We start from the raw sequence: 20,490 nt of genomic DNA, 5'->3' as shown, positions 1-20,490 counted from the left end.
AGGTCACAGGTATCAGTTTAAATTTTACTTCTATAATTTCCATTGTAAACCGAACAACGGAAAATTCTGGATTTCTGTTTTTTATTTATTTCATCAAGACTGTACTATATCACAAAATAAACCATCGGAATCATCCTTTCTTCTTCTTTTGCTGTTTTTGGTCCAAGGTGGATTGTGTTGCAACTGGCTTACCCAACCCAGACGTCTCCTGGAGTCTTCCAGATGGAACATTAGTTAACAATGGCCTTCAGTCTGACGACAGCGGCCTTCGCAATCGACGTTACGTGATGTACGGGAATGGAACTTTACTTCTTCAACAGATGGGCAGAAAAGACGAAGGCGACTACACTTGCCACGCAACAAACAAACTAGGCAAAGATGAAAGAAAACTCAGTGTCAAACTGGCATCAAATGCTCCACAAATTGGATTAAATTCACAATCACTAGTGAAAGTGAAACTGGGAGAGGCGGTAAAACTGAGCTGTCAGGCAACAGGCGAGCCTAAACCCAGAATCACATGGATCTCACCACATACGGATGTGATACCACCACTGTCAGACAAATACAGGGTTGTAGATGATGGAACATTAATTTTGAAGAAAGTGACACTGGCCGATGAAGGGAAATATGCCTGTGTGGCACGAAATTCTGCTGGCGATGATATTAAAAACATGATAGTTGAAGCTGAACTCCAGGAACCCTACATCAACAGTGTGAGAGGGAAGACCTCGGCAAAGCTTTTGGCTGTTTCCTACCAAACAGCGCTTCTGGATTGCAGAGTGGAAGGAAAACCTGAACCCAAGGTCTGGTGGCTCACTCCATATGGCCACTCACTAACACCACCCTACCTTGGCGGTCGCTTCCAAGTCCACCAGAATGGAAGCTTAGAGCTGAGGGGTGTCAGGAAGATGGATGCAGGCAGGTACAAGTGTTTTGCTAAAAATCACCTGGGTGAAGCCTCCCTTTCAGTTGAGATGGAAGTGGCGTCGCTAGCTGAGAAACCCAGCTTTGCCAGTCCTAACATTGAGATCTTACCAATTAAGCAAGATGGTGGTGAACTGATTCTGGAGTGCCCTGCTCGCGGCACGCCAATCCCAGAGATTTCTTGGGTGCTGCCCAACGGGACTATGTTATCACCCGGACGGAGACTTCAGCGTATTACTCACCATTTTGGAAATGGGACTCTGTGGATCTCTCAGCCAACGCCAAGTGATAAAGGAATTTACCGGTGCCTAGCAAGAAACATAGCAGGACAAGCAGAGAAACGTTATTCCCTGGAGGCTGGCTGGAAACCTGTGATCAGAGGAACAACAGGTAGGCTATCGCTTCTCAACCCCATCACACGTAGTTATCATTTTAATTTCATGATAACTAAATTAAAACTAGGAACATTCTGGACCATATTTGTTATGATGTCCAGAAGAAAAAAACTTGTTATCCCTAAAATAAAGATAGTGCACTTAAATCGGAATTATTGCATCCAAAAGGTGTTTGGCTTATCTGAAATTTCTGTTGATTAATCACATCAACTGAGCTCCTACCTCAAACACGGGTCTTTAGCTCCAAGTTTGGCAACTTTTAGACAGATCTCTGTTCCAATAAATCTGAATAAAATGAAAAGCTCCTGAGGCGGTAATTCAACCATTTAATTCGAGTTTGTTGTAGCAGGGATGCCTCTAAAAGTTGCAGGAGAGTTGCTCTTGAGGACTTGAGTTGAAGACCCCTCTGCTGGAGTATGCTTTGTATTTGCTCCAGAAATTAGTTATAATTTGGAGTCACAACAGCAGCACAAAATTATGGTCAAAATTTGCTATACCAAGGTTAAACCTATGGGCTATGATTTAACCTAGTTTTGTTTGCTGTCTTTGCTCATTTCTAATCTAATTCTTATGATTTTATCCAATCAGGTGGAATGAAGATCACTTATGGACTCAGTCTGAACCTACCTTGCACTGTTGATAGCTGGCCACAGGCACTGATTACATGGACCCTACCCAATGGAGTAGTTTTGGACAAACCACAGAACGTTGGTCGAATATCATTCCTCACCAATGGAACCCTACACGTGAGGCAGATTGCCCCCTTTGATAAGGGAACATATATTTGTAGAGCCTCAAACTCTTTTGGATCCTCAACTCTGTCTTACCCCGTTATCGTGATGGTTTTCCCTCCCCGGATCACAAGCACAATGGCCTCCATCACAAGAGTGATTCGAGGCACCCCAGTCATGCTACGGTGTGCGGCGACAGGCATTCCAAAGCCAGATATTTCATGGACTTTACCTGGGCGCACCACGCTGTTACCTCACAACCACTACACAGTGCAGGGAGGGGTTCATATGACAGACGGGGGTAGTCTGGTCATACAGAATCCTGTCCTGACAAACTCTGGAATTTACAAATGCAATGCTAAAAATGCCCTTGGAACAGATTTCAAATCAACATACCTACAAGTCATTTGAGGGACCAGACGACTCTCATAGCAGACTATGATTGAGTGAAAATTCTTTGTTGAGGACTGACTAATCATGATTAAGATGTTCTGCTGGCAGATATAAAACAGCTTGACCTGTGGCTTTGAAGCTTGAGATACCATGGATAAGATTTTTTTGTAACTACAGTACTTGTTTTGCATTTCAAGTTTTGTTCAACTCTGCAGATTCACACTGAAATATATTTTTATGAAGAATATTTTTCTATAGGAAGCTTTGGTTTCTTGACTTTCCACCCTTACAGGCATTCCAGAAGTCTTATGTGGCATTGTTGTCGATCTTCTGTGTTTGAATATTCTAGGCGCTTAATATGGCTGGGTGTAATCTGGTGCTTATATCTAGACATACAGTAGCTATCTATGTTATAGAGATAGCTATGTCTCTATGACAGACACAGCTATATTTCTGCCATGCTTATGGCAGAAATATAATTTACAGTGTTTTCAACTGTGTCTATAGGAATTTAGCGTTTCATGAAACAGTATAGTTCATCACAAAATGTTATCCTGAATGAGTCACCATCAAATATAAACTGGACACACACCTATTTGCAATTTTTTTTCTGTGGATTGTAACAAAATCATTTGTGGAAAATTTGCTCATTTGGAGATTTTTGAGTTGAATATATCAAAAAATGTCCTAAAGGAAATGCAGCTTCGGAGGCTGAATACCTCTGCGCAATGCTACTTGACATGTTATTGGCCGGTGTTTACAAAGCAGCCAATCCAGGTGCACCATTCATTTTCCTTGGTGCTGATTTGCTGTACCCCCAAGAGCAGAAATAAAGTAGACCATGGATGTTAGTTGGGCTCAGATAGTTTATATTGTGTGTATTATTGCATATTATGGTATATTTGAACTATTAAAATAGGCAGTTATAAACATTTTTAGAGAAGGTCTAAAGTATTTATGGACTTCAGCTATTTTTGGGTGGCTGTGGTCTCTAACTCCCCACTACCAGGGGTTAACTGTACTTGTATTCTTAGCAAACAACTGCATGGTGATAAGTGCCACATATTGGGAAACTTGGGGGCATTTTCCATATGAAGATCTAATTGCTCTCAGATCGTGCTACATTGAAACATGTACATTGCATAATGTACTGTAAGTATAATTATCGTGTCTATTCTCACATTTCTGGCATTACAGGCACCTTGTGACAACATGAAAACATGTTTGCATAATTTATGAGTCAACAAAATAAACAGGTGTTGATGTTTTTATCGACTGCCTCAGCACTCACTTTCTGAAGTTAGCAAGGCTTTATGAAATATTCTATGAAAAACTCAAAAAGCAACACCTCATGCCCTGATCTGAAGAAATGTAAGATTAGTTGAGAACAGTGTTGTATAAAGTACTGAAATCTCAGAGTCAAGTAAAAGTACAAGTACCTCTCCAAAATATGACTTTGGTAAAAGTCGAAGTCACTGACTGAAATGTTACTTGAGTTAAAGTCTTAAAGTATCTGAAACTTCTTGTACTTAAGTATGGAAATTACTGTAAAAATGGATGTACTCAAGTAATGTAATGAAAAGTACAAGTAAAAAGTAAAACAAAGCAAATGAAGTTTGAATGACATTTTTTATATTTTGGTAAACTTGTCAAATACACTTAAAATAATGTACCCAACCAAGTGCAGGCAAAATTAAACCTGCTAATAGATATACCTGCAGGCATCATTTAGTTAAGAAAATTAGGTGCTTTACCTATAGCACCAGGTTAACTTAACCTGCTTTACAACTGAACCAGCTTCTTAGTAAACCCTCCAGGACAGAAAATACAAAGTTTTTGTAAGCCTTAAGTTTTCCCTTCAAGTAAGGTCAGTGCTGAAAATGAGAAAAATAAATAGCACAGAAAATGCGGCCAACATGAAGAAAAAGAGCTGTTACGATTACTCTACTTCACAAATCAGTGAATCAGTCAATCCTACAGTCAGTAGGTGGTGCACACAACTGGTCATTATGCAAAAGAAAAAAAGAATTGGGAGGGAAATGCAGCTTATTGGCATCTGTAAACCTGGTTCTGAACTTGCATGCCTTTCCTATATTTGTTAAATTTAGTCTAAATTGCTATCGCTATGGCTTCTGTCCCCCCTTGAACAGAGGAGTCTAGGTAGCCTGCTACAGTCAACATTAAGCCTAAGCTAAATACACCACGTATGGAACTGAAACAATGCCAAACAAAGTTCATTTATGGTCAACGTTTCACAATACAGTAGTGTCTAGTGACCAAGCTATAGTTACTGAAACAGGAGGATTATAACCATTTCATAAGACGTTACCTCGATGTGTTTCTTCAAGTTGGACGGGGAGTTTTTGTAAGATAGAATTTCCACATCTTCGGGCAGGAATAACATAAACTGCATGCGGTACGACGAATCTTTAACACCCACGAAAGAGTGTATTGTGTTTAAATAAGGCCATGGGCTCTCATCACCAGCTGGTGGTTCCCCTGGAGCCGTGTCCGACGTAGTTGCAGTCGTTGTGGTCTCCGTCTCCTCCTCTATGTGGCTGCTGCTGATTGCGAGACTTGCTTTGTGTTTAATGGGAGAAGCGAAGCAGGTGTATCCTATTGGTGGTGATGAACAAGCCCAGGCAAGCAGGCTACGGACTTTGTTCGGTAGCCTACTTGCTAATTGCTAATCAGTAGGTGGGGTCAAAACACTTGCGTTTCTCTCTCTCGCGCTTTTTGTAACGAGTAACTAAACCACACATTGAAAATGTATCGGAGTAAAAGTACGCAATTAAGTTCGGAAATATAGTGAAGTAAAAGTGAAAGTCATCAAAAAGTTTCATACTCGAGGAAAGTATGAAGTACTCCAAAATATACTTAAGTAAAGTAGTGAAGTGTTTTTACTTCGTTACTATACAACACTGGTTGAGAAAGTGTATTATAAGCCTGGCGGGCCACCAGGCCTTACTTGACCACCCACCAAGCTAACTGTCATTTATTTAATTTAAGTAAAGCTTTTATAAAAGTGAAGACAGATGAAGCTAGGTTTATAGTTGGTACATTGAACTGGGCCTCACACAAATTGTGATGCCTGCACCTCTGAATTTTTATAACTTTAAAAAAAATTTTAACACAAAAACACGTTGGGCCGCTGTTTGACTGCCCTAGTCGCCGAGCTTTGCATGGTTTTGTGGGGGAAATCCTGAAAGCAGAACAACTGCCTTTATGCAATTACAGCAGCTGTTCAACTGGGGCGCTGTCACAGGAAGCTCTCCAGCATGTTGCAGGCGGTCCAGAAAGGATGAGCCGAAAAAAAGCAAACTGTCTTGAGAAAAATAAACTCTGGTCTGTCTCAAGCAGAATAAACAGTTTGCAGTCTGGAAAATGGAAAATAATTTTCTTCAAAATTAAAGATTTGATGCAAGTGTGACAAAAACAATATGCCAGACAAAAATCTGCAAGGGTTACAAATGAACTTTCACATCGCTGTTTGCGTTGAACGACGGGAAATCAGCGCCGAGAGATTTGAAAACAGAACATCGGGGAGTGCGTGTGATTTATGCATCAAAATATCTACATATTATGCAAATCATTTCGGTCTTTCGCTGCTGGTTTGTGTTCTTCAGGACGTGAATGTCCCACTGAGCATCGTTTCCCAGACAAACGGCCCTTTTACCGAGGATGAAGGGGAGCTTTGTGAGACAGAAGCCTTGGGATTGTTTAACGCTGCCAGTGTGTGCTCACTGTGGGTCTGTATGAGAAACACATTATGTGGGTGTCTGAGAGGGAGACATCGAGCGGCACGCCTGTGTTTGTGCTTGTGAAAGAAAGAAATCGGAACAAGTGTTTTGTCATTCCGTCCACATTTCAGTCTGCTGTCTGCAGACAGCTATGCCGAGTCAACAGAGGTGGGCGGGCAGGTGTCTCGTAGGTGATGCTACTGCAGGGTTGAGTTCAAATGAAAGCTGAGCATCTCAAACACTCTGCCGCTGCTTTGTGAGGTACAAATGAAAAAGGTAAGTGAAACTTTTTTTCCTCTCTTGTTCTTTGCCTAAATGCAAGAACAGTCTGGATGCGGTTTTCAAAAAAAAACGAAAATGACTCTACGGTGAAGACAGTGTTGATGTCTCAATAAAATTGGTTACACATTTATCTAGTAAAGTAACACACTACATTCCAGCAGTATTACAGGTCTATTAGATAGATTAGAATATTAGTGGAAATATGGAAAGCCCTTTTATTTTGGGAAATTTATCAGCAAGTGAAATTATGCCTCAAAACAATCCCTAAGTTCAATTTATAACCACTTTGCAATTGTCTTCAACTTTGCAGCAAAGCCGTCTAACCAAGCATGTAGCGATGATGGAGAGCAAACACTTCCTCTAACCTGAAAGAAACTTCCCACAGAAGCTGGCTCAGTGTGAGCAGCCATCCACCATGACCAACTGGGGGTTTACGCAGATACACTGAAAAAGAAGCACTAACATAGGGGTAGTTTCTGTATTAAAAACAGCAAAAAGTTAATACCAGAAGAAAGAGAACATTAAGTTGTTGGAAGCATTATCCCAGTTGACAGCCCCCTCCCCTGATCAAGTATAAGAGAAAAAAAAAAAAAACACAAAAGTGAAAACAAATCTTGCTGCCCTTAAGATAAAAAATATATATAAAGAAAACAGAAAGTTAAAAGTGGAAATAACAGCAAAATAATGCACATTTTAGAGAAGGAGGAGTTAAGTTCTACGGAGTCCTCTAAGGGACATGGGGGAAACTTTTCTTTTGCATTCCCTCGCAATAAGCTTGCTGCAATATGTGCGGGTCTATTTTGTATACAGTCACAAATGTCAATTTAAAATTTCTAATGTATACATATTTAAAGAATCTCCGTGTTTATTCTTAACTCTTTGGCGCAAATAACTGATTGTGAATCGATTTATTCACTGCATGTTAATGTCTGTTTGTGTAAGTTTGAGATGGAACTGCACATGAAAACATCCCTTTAAAACCAGCCAGGCTATCAACACAAAAGAGACACAATCAAAACTGTCAGATGACTTTATTACCCCGCAATAATAACTCAGAAATAGTCCAAATAGTTTGGATGTACTTTTTATTTCTTTCCTTCTTATGGGAAGTTTCTGTTTATATCATAAGTTTGTTGTGCATTTCTATTCTAAAGAAAAAGATATAAAACTTCAGATATTTCACAACGAGGTATTAACATACATGGAAAAACCTCATGAAAGCCTTATATTATAGCAGAAAGTACAAAGGCCACCATAAGAAAGGCTTACAGTATTTAATGACGCCACATGAACTGATTAGTACATTATTGCGAGAAAATGCAGAAGTTTTGCAAAGTAACGCAAGAGAAAAAAAAATCCCATAAAGTTCTCATGTGGTCCAGATGCAAATAATAATAATAATAATAATAATAATATGTGCTGAAATCAACCTTTATTGAAGTGTCACAAATCAGATAAAGGTTTCACAAATCACAAACTTGGTTTTAAATATTCTGCTATTAGTTGAAATTAATCTAGTCTGGGGTTAAAGAGTCCACTTGCTGTAGTTTTTTGACTGGTGTAAGTGAAAGATGCTGAAGGTGGTGAAAAATGAGGTGGAGTCGCCCTTTAGCCATTTCCCTAATCAGAAGCTTGTTTGTTTGTAATACGAGAAAAAAAAAAGTTGTATAAAAAAAAAAGGTCGTTCGAGAAGAGCAAGCAACTTGTGTACTTTTAGTTGGCATCAGTTTTACAATAGGGGAATATTTAACCTTTTAACACATGAGCATGAAATTATTATCTGCCCAGGACTTTGAAAGGATTGTTTAAACTATTCAACATGTCAAAGAAAGAGCCACGGACTTGCTGGACTGGTCATGTCGGAACCTGATAACTTTACCGAGGCGTTTTTCTCATTCAAATGACATTTTTAGTCAGTATTGCGTCTTTATTCTTCCAGTGGCATAATTCTTGTAATTCTTCTTGTGTTGTATTAAAAAAAAATAGTCTGACCTAATACTCCGTCATACTTTATTTACTAACCTCCTCCGCCGTTTTTCTTTCCACCGTCACAAACTTCTCCATCTCTCCTCTGTGGAGTTTAAAACCTTCGCGCTTGTGTCCTCTCCGTAACTCACTGTCAGCTCTGGCTGGTTTGAACAGGCAAGTCTGTTGCTTAATGTGAACAGTGCTGCCACCTAGTGACCGGAGGCTTGTTTGTCAGTTAAGCGTCAATGAAGAAAAAGTCCAAATTGAATTTAAAAAAATAAATAAATAATCTATTCTCGCTCCATGGAGAATAGAAGGGCTTTTTAAAATGTCATACATTTGAACTACTGGTGTTTCAGCTGCTCTCTCTACTATCTGGGCAGGAAGCCGGAGCGGCCTCATTTTCACCATTTATCACTTTGAAGAGAGGGAAAAATGTATTGTTCGACAAAACAGATTTATTAAATCAACAAAATATTATGTGATCATATGTGATACAGTTTTGTGCCATTAGAAAAATAGACAACTCAAGGTAAAAAATAAAAAATAAATCAATTTTTACAGAATAAACCGCTGCTTGTTAACCTGTTAATACCCTAGCTCACCTTTTGGACTCAGAAATAAGTTAAATTCTGTTATTAGATGTTCTGACTGTGAGACAATAAAGTCCACTTTATTTTGTTCTGACTCAGCATAAAACCCTGTAGCTCTCATCATTTAGTTACACAATAGAGTTTACATTTTAATATGACTGCACCTAGTATTGATTTAATACGGCATCTTCACGTTATGTTAAAGACGACTGGAATCCAGGTTTGCCACAATCCTCAGCATTTTAACAACCGGGTTATTTTGTGGAATGTGACAATGTGAACTGGCTGATCAGATCATGTGGCAAGACTGTGTGAGAAAAATCAGTCGCCATGACATTGTACCTAAAAGGAAAAAAAAAACAACAACAACTTCCTATTTAGAAATTTTTGATTCTGTGATTCATAAACATGTGCTGGTTATTTTTCTGAAGAAAAAAAAAAAAGAGTTGAAAATATTTATCATGCACATAATAAAGTGAGGATAGGAAATGTTCAGTCCTGTGTAATCAGAAAAATAAATCTGTATTTTATTTGATAATTGAGAAATAATCATCCGTGAGATAATGCTTCTTTTTTTTGTATTGATTCAATACCAAGTAAATACAGGGCCTGTATCACCAATACTGATACTTTTAAGACATTCATGGGTATTTGTTGTTCCTTTTATTTATTTTGTTCAAACCTGTGACATAATTTAGACAAAGTTTAAAGGTGTCTACAAAACGCCTTTATGAAATACTTTCATGACATATTAACATGACAACTAGTAGAAACAAGTAGAAAAGCAAAACACATTTGTGTGCTTTTTTCCCCCCCTAAGCAAACAGAGCGCAGAAAATTATCATTTGAGAGAAAATCCGAACCCAAATCTGTTCTCAGGTAGAATTTCTAAACCACAATATAGAAACAAAACAAAATTGTCAAGAGGTAATCTGAAACTAAAAGCATCGATCTGATCACGCGAGTAATAATGTGATACTGACACCAACTTAGTATCGATATTAGTGAACCACGAACATCTACAACCAGTTCTTATCTTTCAAGATGAAGTCCAGAGTGGGGGGAAAAAATGATTCAGGTAAATTACTTTTTAAAAATTAGAAATGCATTCATGCTGCTGTGATTTAGGCTTAAAGAGGTCATTGTTTTGTTAAATTGATAATGATTCTTCTCCCTTTAAGGCTTCCGTCACTTGCTGAAAGACAGCATCGTGGTCATTGTTGCATCTCTGGTCTCCTCCTCCCTTTCTCCTCCCTTCATTCTCCTCTCAATCCGTCCAACCCCCCACTTCTCTCTACTCACGCACTCCGACTTGCGCATCGCCTCCTCCGGCAATAATGACCAAGGATTCCCCGGAGGAGGAGACCCGAGCTCCGGGCGGTGTCGGCGTCGGAGGAGGAGAAGGAGGAGGAGGAGGAGGAGGGGGCGCGGGGAGAGGAGCATCCAGAAGGAACCGAGCGGACGACAATGTCACCATCCTGACATCCTCCATGGATTTCTACCCAGCCGGCCGGAGTCGAGCCAGCAGCAGCAGCGACGCCGCCCCGAGCCTCACCTCCTCCCTGGACACGAGCATCCAGACGCGGATCTTTAAGATCATCGTCATCGGGGACTCCAACGTGGGGAAGACGTGCCTCACCTTCCGCTTCACGGGGGGCAGCTTCCCCGACAAGACCGAGGCCACGATCGGCGTGGACTTCAGGGAGAAGGCGGTGGAGATCGAAGGGGAGACCATCAAGGTAAAGGCAGCGGCGGAGCTGGATGCGGACGAGAGGAGCGGCGTTTCGCCCTCCACCCCTCCCCCTTCCCCGGGCTTCAGCTCAGAGGATGACTCGGGCCTGCTCTCTTATTAATCTCCCAGGCTGTGAAAGCGCAGTTCTCCTCCTCAGCTTTATTGATTATCCATAGGCAGGGGCGCTGATATGTACTTTCTGAGGTACGTATTACAGCAGCCTACTCACCTGTAACTACGGCACACATTGCAAAACAACAGTGACCTGTCATTTTACGACAAGTAACTTGAGTTAACCTGGATCTTTGCAAGCCTCGTCCTCTGGATAGATTGAATTCATCCTTGTAACATCTTTATCCTCGTCCTTCTTCCATTTTTTTTCCTGCCTCTCTATTATCATCAGTCGACAATATCACGACGGCCTATTGGGATTATTGTAGGTAGAAAAAAAAAAGGAGAAATAAAAAAGGACAACCCGAAATTTTGAGATTAATCTTAGACTATTAATAAAAATAAAAATAAAAACAAGGACATTTCTGAGCCGAAAAAGTCAAAAATCTGCAAGAGGATAGAACAAACAGAAATTCTGAGACTAATGTCAGGATTTATTTTTGGAAACATCCCAGTTTGAGAAGTCAAAGGTTTTGGATTTTTGGAAATTTTCTGAGTTTCGAAAGTCAAAGATTTATTTTTTATTTTTACTCCGAAATTTCCAAGTATTTTCTAGAACATTTCTGAGTTTATTCTCAAAGTTTCAGATTTTATTTTTATTTATTTATTTTTAAGAATGTTTACTCCTTTCTCTGTATCTACACTGGCCCCAAAACGATTCAAAAGAGAGAAAAAAAATCGCACCTCAATACAGAATAATTTTTCTGCCCTTGATTTGGCGCCCCCTAGCGCGGCGCCCCTTTGCGTCGCATGTAGTGCATAGCCACTTTTTGCGCCATTCTACCATGTATTTTATATTTAAGAAATGGACGCAGAAATTCACAGTAACTTGAAAGGTTTGTCGCCCTTTGTTATTGAAAACAAAGCAAGACAATATATGTGCTACCTGGCTAATGTAGACTTGTAGAATATTCTTAATCTGAAACAAAAACAGGAGGAGATTTGAATAAATTAGTAGTTGTAGCATCCTCAACAACACAGAATGATCATCTTTTTCAAGTTTTCTGCTTTCCTTCTGTTGTCACGGTAACCAGGACCACATCTGTTCTTTGACTCAAAAGTTCACCTTGGTGCAGTTAGATCTGCTTTTAATTGCTGTACTAAAACTTGACTACATACAGCAAGTTTTTTTTTTTTCTCAAATGAAGACTGACCTAGATCCCGTTTTTATCTGAGAACAGACAAAATATTTTTGCAGTTTTCTTCAATGGAGCCCAAGATATTAAGCAATCTGGAGGCTTTTCATTTAATAAGGAAAAATAATATATAATAATTATATATATATATATATATATATATATATATATATATATATATATATATATATCAGATTATTTGTTTAATTAAAGTAGTTCAAGCTTATTGTTGAGTAGGTAAAAAAGAAAATCACAACATTTTTGGTGATTTTAGTTTTATTAATTATTTTCGTTTTGGCCCATGTAACAAAATGTTTGGACACCCCTGGCTTAGATCAAACCTTATGTGTTAAAATGTTCCATGTCTAAACTTAATTGAGAATAAATGGCAGGACTTGAACACTACAAAGTAACTGAGATGCACAGAATGTAACTGCACAAGTATTGAATGAGCGGGGCTAATTACAAATGCACAGCTCACTTTTTTGTTTTGTCTTTGGGGGGAAAAAAGTAACAAAACAAAAGCACATTTTTATCACAGCTATGCACTAATATAAGTTGATCTGTCACCCAAGATCTCTAAATTACATTGAAGTTTGTGATTATGAGTACCCAGCCTCATTCTAATGGTTGATCTGTGTCTATAAGGAACAAAATGCCTGCAACTTTAGATCCCCCCAGCACATGCACACACACACACACACACACACACAGTCGGGTTTTCATCACTTCTGGGAAATTCACATTGACTTCCATTAATTTCTACAGTCTAACCCTTACCATAATCCTAACCATCGCAGACCTAACCATCCATCCATCCATCCATTGTCTGTTCACCCTTGTCCCTAATGGGGTCGGGAGGGTTGCTGGTGCCCATCTCCAGCTACGTTCCAGGCGGGAGGCGGGGTACACCCTGGACAGGTCGCCAGCAGGGCAACACAAAGACATACAGGACAAACAACCATTCACACACACACACACACCTAGGGAGAATTTAGATAGACCAATTAACCTAACAGTCATGTTTTTGGACTGTGGGAGGAAGCCGGAGTACCCGGAGAGAACCCACGCATGCACAGGGAGAACATGCAAACTCCATGCAGAAAGACCCCGGCCGGGAATCGAACCCAGGACCTTCTTGCTGCAAGGCAACAGTACTACCAACTGCGCCACTGTGCAGCCCAGACCTAACCACTAACCCACAAACAACAATTTCTCTTATGGGGACCAAGAAAATGTCCCCACATGGAGCAATGGTCCCCATAATCCCACATTGTAGACAGGAATAGGTTCCCATAAGGATATAAAAACCTGGTACACATACACACACACCCACACACAATGCTGAGTCAAAAACACACACAAAATGCTGTCCACATTACCCCTGAGGCCTGCGTGTCTAAACCACTGAACCTCCTGTACAAACATTTTCCACTTTCAGGCTGGTGTGTGTCAGGATCAACCCCATGTAATCAAACCGCCTCGCGATAAATGCAATATTAATCTCTGCATGTATATTTGCGGCACTAGTTATTCAGTGTGAAGAATCATGTTTTTGTTTTACCGTCTCGTCCTCCCCTTCTCATTCTGTCATTGCATCCCGGTGTCACCGCAGCAACCAAGCACCGACTCGGCAACAGACCAGTCAGATGTTATCAAATCCACGACAAATACTGACTGTAATTTGCATTAATGATCACATAGATAATTCCACTGAGCTAGAGAACAGCGCTCTCCTAAAGCTGTAAGAACATCTTGGTAAAATGCCTGGAGTTGTAATGCTGATGCATTAGCCGCAGCGGTTCATAAGCTGCTTGTCCTTTGAAGAACAGAACGAAAAGAAGCTGGACTTTTCCATGTTCAGTTTCTTTTTTCTTAGTTAAATCTAATTTCAGTTGTTCCAACACGTGGAACAGATTCTTCTCTTGTTATCAGATGAAGCCAAAATGAAATACAGCCTTGCTGACAACTGTAGACACAACTAACTAGCAAAGCTAGGTGTTGTTTGGTGAACAGTTAAAAGGCTGCAATAAAACCTGCAAGTGCGGATTTTGTTGTTCTTGTTTGGTTCTGATGCAACCTCATCTATCAAACTAAGAATGAGAAAAGAAAGGCCACATGCATTAATGAAGAAAATATTCTCTGTCTGTCTGTCTCTACAGGTGCAGGTGTGGGACACGGCAGGTCAGGAGCGCTTTCGCAAATCCATGGTGGAACACTATTACCGCAACGTCCACGCCGTGGTGTTTGTTTATGACGTAACCAAAATGGCTTCCTTCCGCAACCTACAGACATGGATAGAGGTAAGCAGAAGCTGAAAAGAACAATTTCCTATTAGTCTTTTGTATTAGGGTCTGCAAATGTTTTTTATTCAAGGTTTATGGTTATTATAAAATGACTCTATATTATGGGTGATTCTTTTTCTCTCACTATTTTGACTTCCCTGATAGTGACTGCGGAGTAAAATTAGATGTAAACCTATAATGGCATTCAGGGCCATCGTAGATATAAAAAAAACAAGAGGAGTAAATATCTGCGCCTCCCCCCACCCAAAAAAACAACAGTTTCTTGAAAAACTTGAAAATTCCTGAGTTTCAAAAGTCATAAATGTTCAACTTTTGAAACTCTGAAATTTCCAAGTTGAGATTAATCTCAAAATTTCTGTTTTTCTAGCAAATATTTGACTTTCCAAACTCATAAATGTCCTTGATTTTTCTATAAAATTTCTGAGTTTGATCTTAAATTTCTGAATTTTCTGACGGAGATTTACTCCCTTTTTTCAGCCTACAATAGCCCTGATATGCCGTCACATAAGCAAAAAGAACATAGTGAGTCAATGCGAGTTTTGCAGTTTCACTGATTTGCTAACACGTGCGCACAAACCTGGCCGATACAGCTGAATCCACATCTGATTCTTGTGTCTCAATTTGTTGCAGGAGTGCAATGGCCATCGGGTGTCGGCGTCAGTGCCTCGAGTTCTGGTGGGAAATAAATGCGACCTGGTGGATCAAATCCAGGTTGGCTAACACAAGGAAATGTTGACACATTTGTTTTCATTCACATTCAGCGCCAAGCTTTCTCTGAACGTCGCCGTTTTCCACAGGTTCCCTCTAACATGGCATTGAAGTTCGCGGACTCCCACAACATGCTGCTGTTCGAGACATCGGCGAAGGACCCAAAGGAGAGTCAGAACGTCGACTCCATCTTCATGTCGCTGGCCTGCCGCCTGAAGGCCCAGAAGTCCCTGCTCTACAGGGACGTGGAGCGGGAAGACGGGAGAGTGAGACTCACACAGGAGACAGAAGCAAAGACTAACTGTCCGTGTTGAGAAAGAAGAGGACAGGGAGGCATTTCTGGGGAGGAGAAGAGAGGAGTTACTTATATAAAGGAGGAGGAATGGGATATGGCAGTCTGAAAGGGAAATTTTCTGGTTTAAGATGACAGGGAAGGTTTATGCTGACACTAGTAGTGATGTGCTTTCAGCGGACGACAGAAAGACATGCTAGGACTGAGATTTCGACGGAGTTCTTGTTCTTGAACAGAAGCGATGAATTGGGGAGTGGCATACAATAACGATGCTGCCTTTTAGACTACAATAGTGTGAAAACTCTTCCACTGACTTTCCTAATAATGCTGTATTGTCTCGTTCTTATCGTTGACCATATGTTAGCTCTTATTCCAATTGGAAACAGGACTTCCCAGACTTTTTCCTACTGCCTTAACAACTAAAACGCTGCCTGACCCATAACCTTCACAGACCATTTAGAGGAATAGGGGTAGCACAGGAGGCAACGCCTAAACTACCAGACATCCCGTTTCAGTGGCTTCTTTGTTGGAGGATTTGATCTTGCTCACCTGTAACATCTAAGACATAGCAAATATAAATAAAACGGAGGAAAATACTCAAGGTGAGCCTGACTGGAAGCACCTTGACGAGGTTTTCAAAAACAGACCCTTAATGGGTTGCCCTGTAGCACGCCACCTATTGATTTCAGAGCTCCTCTTACCAATAGCGCTCTCTCATGCAGAGGGAAAGTGAGCGTCCTCTTTCTCCTCTACTCCCGATGTAAACATATCCCCTCCACGTTTTTACCTCTGAGGAAAAGGCCTGGTCGGCTCTCCCTTTGTGTGCAAATCCAGAAAGATCCGCTCTCAGTCTTACGGGACTTCGGCGGATCAAGTCGGCTCTCTTCCGTTCTCTTTTGTGGCTGTCTGTGGTATTCATCCTCCTTCAACATTTACTCACTTTGCCATGCTACGACCACAGACTTTTACATGTTTTTCCGAGATTTCACGTGATAATCCAACACAAAGCGGTGTGCAATTGTGAAGTGGAAGGAAAATGATACGTGGCTTTCAAAAACATATACTCGTAAAAAAGCCTGTCTTGCATGTGCACTTGATCTCCTTTGCATTGATAGTGCTAAATATAATCAAGTGCAATCAGTTGTATTCAGAAGCCATGTTGCTAATAAATACAGTTTGTCATTGAATATCAACACACCAGGAGAATGTTAATCAGGGCAACAGTCAAGATTTAGAAGCTGACTGATTTAAGGATGGTATGTTGGACCAGAGACGCATCTAAAAGTTGCCAGACTACAGTTCTTCACCCCTGGTTTAGGTCAAAGTGTAATCATAATGTAAAAACGGGTTTGGATACTTTCACAAGGCTTCCCTAGAAAACGCGTTGTCTCCCCGTCAGCATCCCCGCCGTCAGGGTCGGAAAGAACTGCAAAAAAAACAACAAACTGTGACCGCCCTCATAGCACAAGGTAAGCCCAGTGTAAATGAATCTATCCAGGAGGATCAGACTGCATGAAGATATCCACTAAGCTATATTGATTATTTACTGTGCACAGAAAGACAGTTTGCTTTATACTCAGAAAGCTTCTTACTGGGCTGCAGGCGGAGGAACACAATGTACATAACTCAGCTACAAAGCCCTTAGTGTAGCAGAGCATCAAACACTCCGACAATGAAATTTATGGCTCTTTGTATTGTATCACTGTGGCCTACTTTTCACCAAGCACTAACAATACATCCAGATGTAGATTAGTGAGCATTTTAGGAGGGGTCTTTAGCTCATTTGCTAAAGGGACTGATGAATTTAATGGACTGATCAGTGCCGTCATCAGGAATGACATTTTTCCTGTCAGCTAAACGCAGTAACCTAAGGCTGTCCTAAAGGGTCACCAAAACCGGAAAATAACAGATTAGGACTTCATGGTTTGCCCAATGAGTCTCGGTTTCAAACTGAGATACTAGAGTAGGAATTTCCTGGGATCAACAATGACGCATATCTTCTTTCTTATTAATAGGCCATTGGTAGTGGTGGTGTAATGGTGTGGGGTATTTTTCTTTGAACACACAAGAGCCCTTTGTAGCAACTGACCATTAGTTAAGCACCAAACCTAAGTATCTTCTGATTGGCTGCTACTGGTTTCCTTTACATGAGAGTGGGTTCGCTGTACTCCAGTGGTCAGAAAGATCTCAAACCAAGGAGGCAGCTTGGTGGAACAGGAGATTTGCAGCATGGATGTACCAGAAAAAGTAGAACTGATGAGCTCTAAGTTATGAGAAGCCAAATGCTTTGCTGGCCAACCCCCGTCTTCAGAGCACACCACGTCCACACCTGGTCACGATAGCAGTAAGCCATGCCACTCCTCCACCCTAGCAAGACATCTGTCCTCCTCCAAACATTACCGAAGACCATCTTTATTGCCACTGAAATCCAAAAAAACCCTTCATAGTAGCTCACAGAGCCAATATTAAACAATTTCCCAGGGAATAGGAGCGGCTGCTGTGAAGGTGCATGTAGCCATATTGGATGTGGATCTGAGTCTATACCTGGATCCCACCAAACACTGTGCAAATCCAGAGGTCAAGTGCTCTGTCCACGTTTCAACATTTTTCCATTCTTTAAGTTCATGTTTCGAGAAACCTTCTACGTGAGTTGCATGAGATTGGTGTATGATATCAGGCACAACTTCAATGCGTCCAGCGTTACCACCTGGAGCCGAGCCTCAGTGGGAATTGCAAAGGTCTGTAGGAATATTGGACCATGTAAAATAATATTTCTTATCACGTTTGGTGATGAGGCTGGCAGGAAGATTTGGGAGAATGTACTCCACAGTTCTTAGATACTAGATCAGCCATTGTAATGCATTTGACTAAGTTCTTTATACACAGGTGAGTAACATAATTAGCATACTTGCCTTTCTTTATCGCTTTTCTAGCTAGTTTTACAAGTTAGTGCAGTTGATTTATGTTGGGTTCTTTTATTTATGTGTCATGTTTGTTCTTAAGTGGATGGATGTCAAGACGTTTTGAAAAATGTAGTCTAATATATCTACTAAAGTTGTATGTAAGAGTAAATCATATCATATTAACATTGCAGAATACATGTGAACGGTAACAAGACGGTGTTATTAAGCTAAACGGACTGTTTGAGTGCCATAGGGTAGATGGAAGTGCACTTTTTTACATAACTTGTTTCCATAATTCTTTAAATAATAATAATAAAGAAGCAAGGGGTGTTACTTGTAAGAGGGAGCTCATTGGACATTTCAGTGTTCCTTCATCCAAATGTTTCCCTGGATTCAACTCCGAATGTTTTTCTTTTGTATCTAAGGAAGCCCGGTTTGACTACTTTGTCACAGATGTTCAAATCATTTCACACCATGTATCCCAATAGAAATATTAAAAAGCATCCACATGGGAGCTGATTGGTAACAGGTTTTGTCTTTTGTATAGCTTAGATGTTAGATGTCACCTAACATGTTGGTTTCTGATTGAGATTTGTAACGTTATTCTGCAAGTGCTGTAACATAGCAGTTTACTGTTCTTTCAACAAAAGCCTTCACAGTTCTTTTAAGATGTCTTTTTTTCAGACTCGTAAACCTGAGGAGACAATGTCGCTGCTTGTAGCTTTTCGTGTTTTTGAGATCACATCCACCTTCTCTTCTTTATATGTACCTCCTTCTGTAATACTGTTACAATCTCACAACGTGACTTCAGATAAAAATGCTGAAGAAACTATTTGATTCGGTTTCCTTCTTTGAGTTCAGGTAGTCCAAATAAGCTCCTCCCAGTGTGAAGAGTAGGGGTGGGCATTTATCATTTATTATTTATCGTGATAAATTTCATATGATGAGAATTTTGATTTATCGTTGTCTCAATAAATTTCAGTTAATTATGTTAGAACAAACTGAGCATTATCAGATATGTCTTTTGTTTTCACCATTTTCTCCACCGTTTGTTTCACGAGAACATCAGTAAATAGGATGAAATGCAATCACCATGTGCAGTATAAATCAAATTTCTTTAAGTTAGTGGGATCCCGAAGAAGCTCATTTAACGATAAGCATTTGTGTTTGTGGCGCTCATACAGTCATACAGTTACCTAAAAACTAAGTAATAAATGTTATACTGCATGTCATGGCGGATCATTATCATCGTTCATGTTGCCCACCCCTACTCAGGAGTAGTGCAAATTGTACCAAAAAACACAGGTAACAGCTGAGTCATGTCAATCAGTCTCTTCAAACAAAATATTATTGTCAAATCGATCAAAAATTTGTTGGTACAAAGAGTACACTCTGCTTTTCAGGAAGCTTAAATTAGATACTCCTATACTGGATAGCCACAAGCAAAAATACATTCTGCTATTCCTTCAAAATCATGTTTGTCTTTTTTTTCTTCTCTAGAGAACAGATTTGTGTTAAAAATATCACTGTCTGAAGCCAGCAAATTACTTCAAGGTCTCACATGAGCTGAGCTGTTCACTACCAGTGGTGAACTCAAGAAGACTGCGTGATAAATATAAATAAAAAGGTGCCAAGACAAAGTTTTAATGTGAAGGTGTGCATACAAGTGCAAGCAGTTTAGTGCAGCTATTTTTTATAGTTGGCACATTTTTTTCTCTTGCCACATGTTTTTTTCCTTTCACTTCAATTGAACAAATTAAAGGTGGAAAAGATTTTGATATGATTCATAATGTTCTTATGTCCTTAGGTAACAAAAAAATATTTTAGCAAATCTTTAAAATATCCAGCTATTTAAATCAAAAATCAACATGGTTGGAGCATATTTGTAATTGTTTGGGTTTGTTATTAGAACAATTGACCAGCTTGAGCCAAAATATCAATACTACGTATTGGATCGACACTGATAAGATCAATGCTTTAATTTCAGATTCAAATTTTATCTTATTTTTATAGTGTAGTTTCTCAATGCTACCTCAGAAAAGATTTTGCTTTGATTTGCTCTCAAATTATGTATTTTTTGCACTTTATTTGTTTAGGGGAAAAAATGCACACATTTGTTCGGTTTTTCTATGTTTTCTGTTTGTCATGTTCTGAAAGTATTTTGTAGACACCTATAAACTTTGTCTAAATTCTATAGGTTTTAACAAAAGGATACA

The 20,490-nt window shown here is 39.9% G+C and overlaps 2 protein-coding genes across 3 annotated transcripts in view; both read left to right on the top strand.

Moving 5' to 3' along the window:
• The window catches only part of LOC114138988 (matrix-remodeling-associated protein 5), a 33,639-nt gene extending 29,924 nt beyond the window's left edge, over positions 1 to 3,715 (top strand). For both annotated transcript variants that reach the window (XM_028008571.1, XM_028008572.1), the window contains 2 exons: positions 168 to 1,314; positions 1,908 to 3,715. In XM_028008571.1, coding sequence (XP_027864372.1) covers positions 168 to 1,314; positions 1,908 to 2,461 — 1,701 coding nt within the window. In that variant the 3' untranslated portion in view covers positions 2,462 to 3,715. The remainder of the gene's footprint in view (positions 1 to 167; positions 1,315 to 1,907) is intronic.
• A 2,497-nt stretch (positions 3,716 to 6,212) lies between these two features.
• On the top strand, positions 6,213 to 19,106 carry rab33a (RAB33A, member RAS oncogene family). The gene is made up of 5 exons (XM_028009442.1): positions 6,213 to 6,459; positions 10,208 to 10,765; positions 14,228 to 14,368; positions 15,002 to 15,082; positions 15,169 to 19,106. Exons 2-5 carry the CDS (start codon positions 10,364 to 10,366, stop codon positions 15,391 to 15,393), a joined length of 849 nt encoding a protein of 282 aa, XP_027865243.1. The 5' UTR covers positions 6,213 to 6,459; positions 10,208 to 10,363; the 3' UTR covers positions 15,394 to 19,106.
• Positions 19,107 to 20,490: the final 1,384 nt, after the last annotated feature.

The sequence above is a fragment of the Xiphophorus couchianus genome, chromosome 23 (assembly GCF_001444195.1).
Source record: "Xiphophorus couchianus chromosome 23, X_couchianus-1.0, whole genome shotgun sequence".
Taxonomy (NCBI): Eukaryota; Metazoa; Chordata; class Actinopteri; order Cyprinodontiformes; family Poeciliidae; genus Xiphophorus; species Xiphophorus couchianus.
Note: the sequence above shows the minus strand (reverse complement) of the source record. Positions and strands in the feature narration are given on the sequence as shown.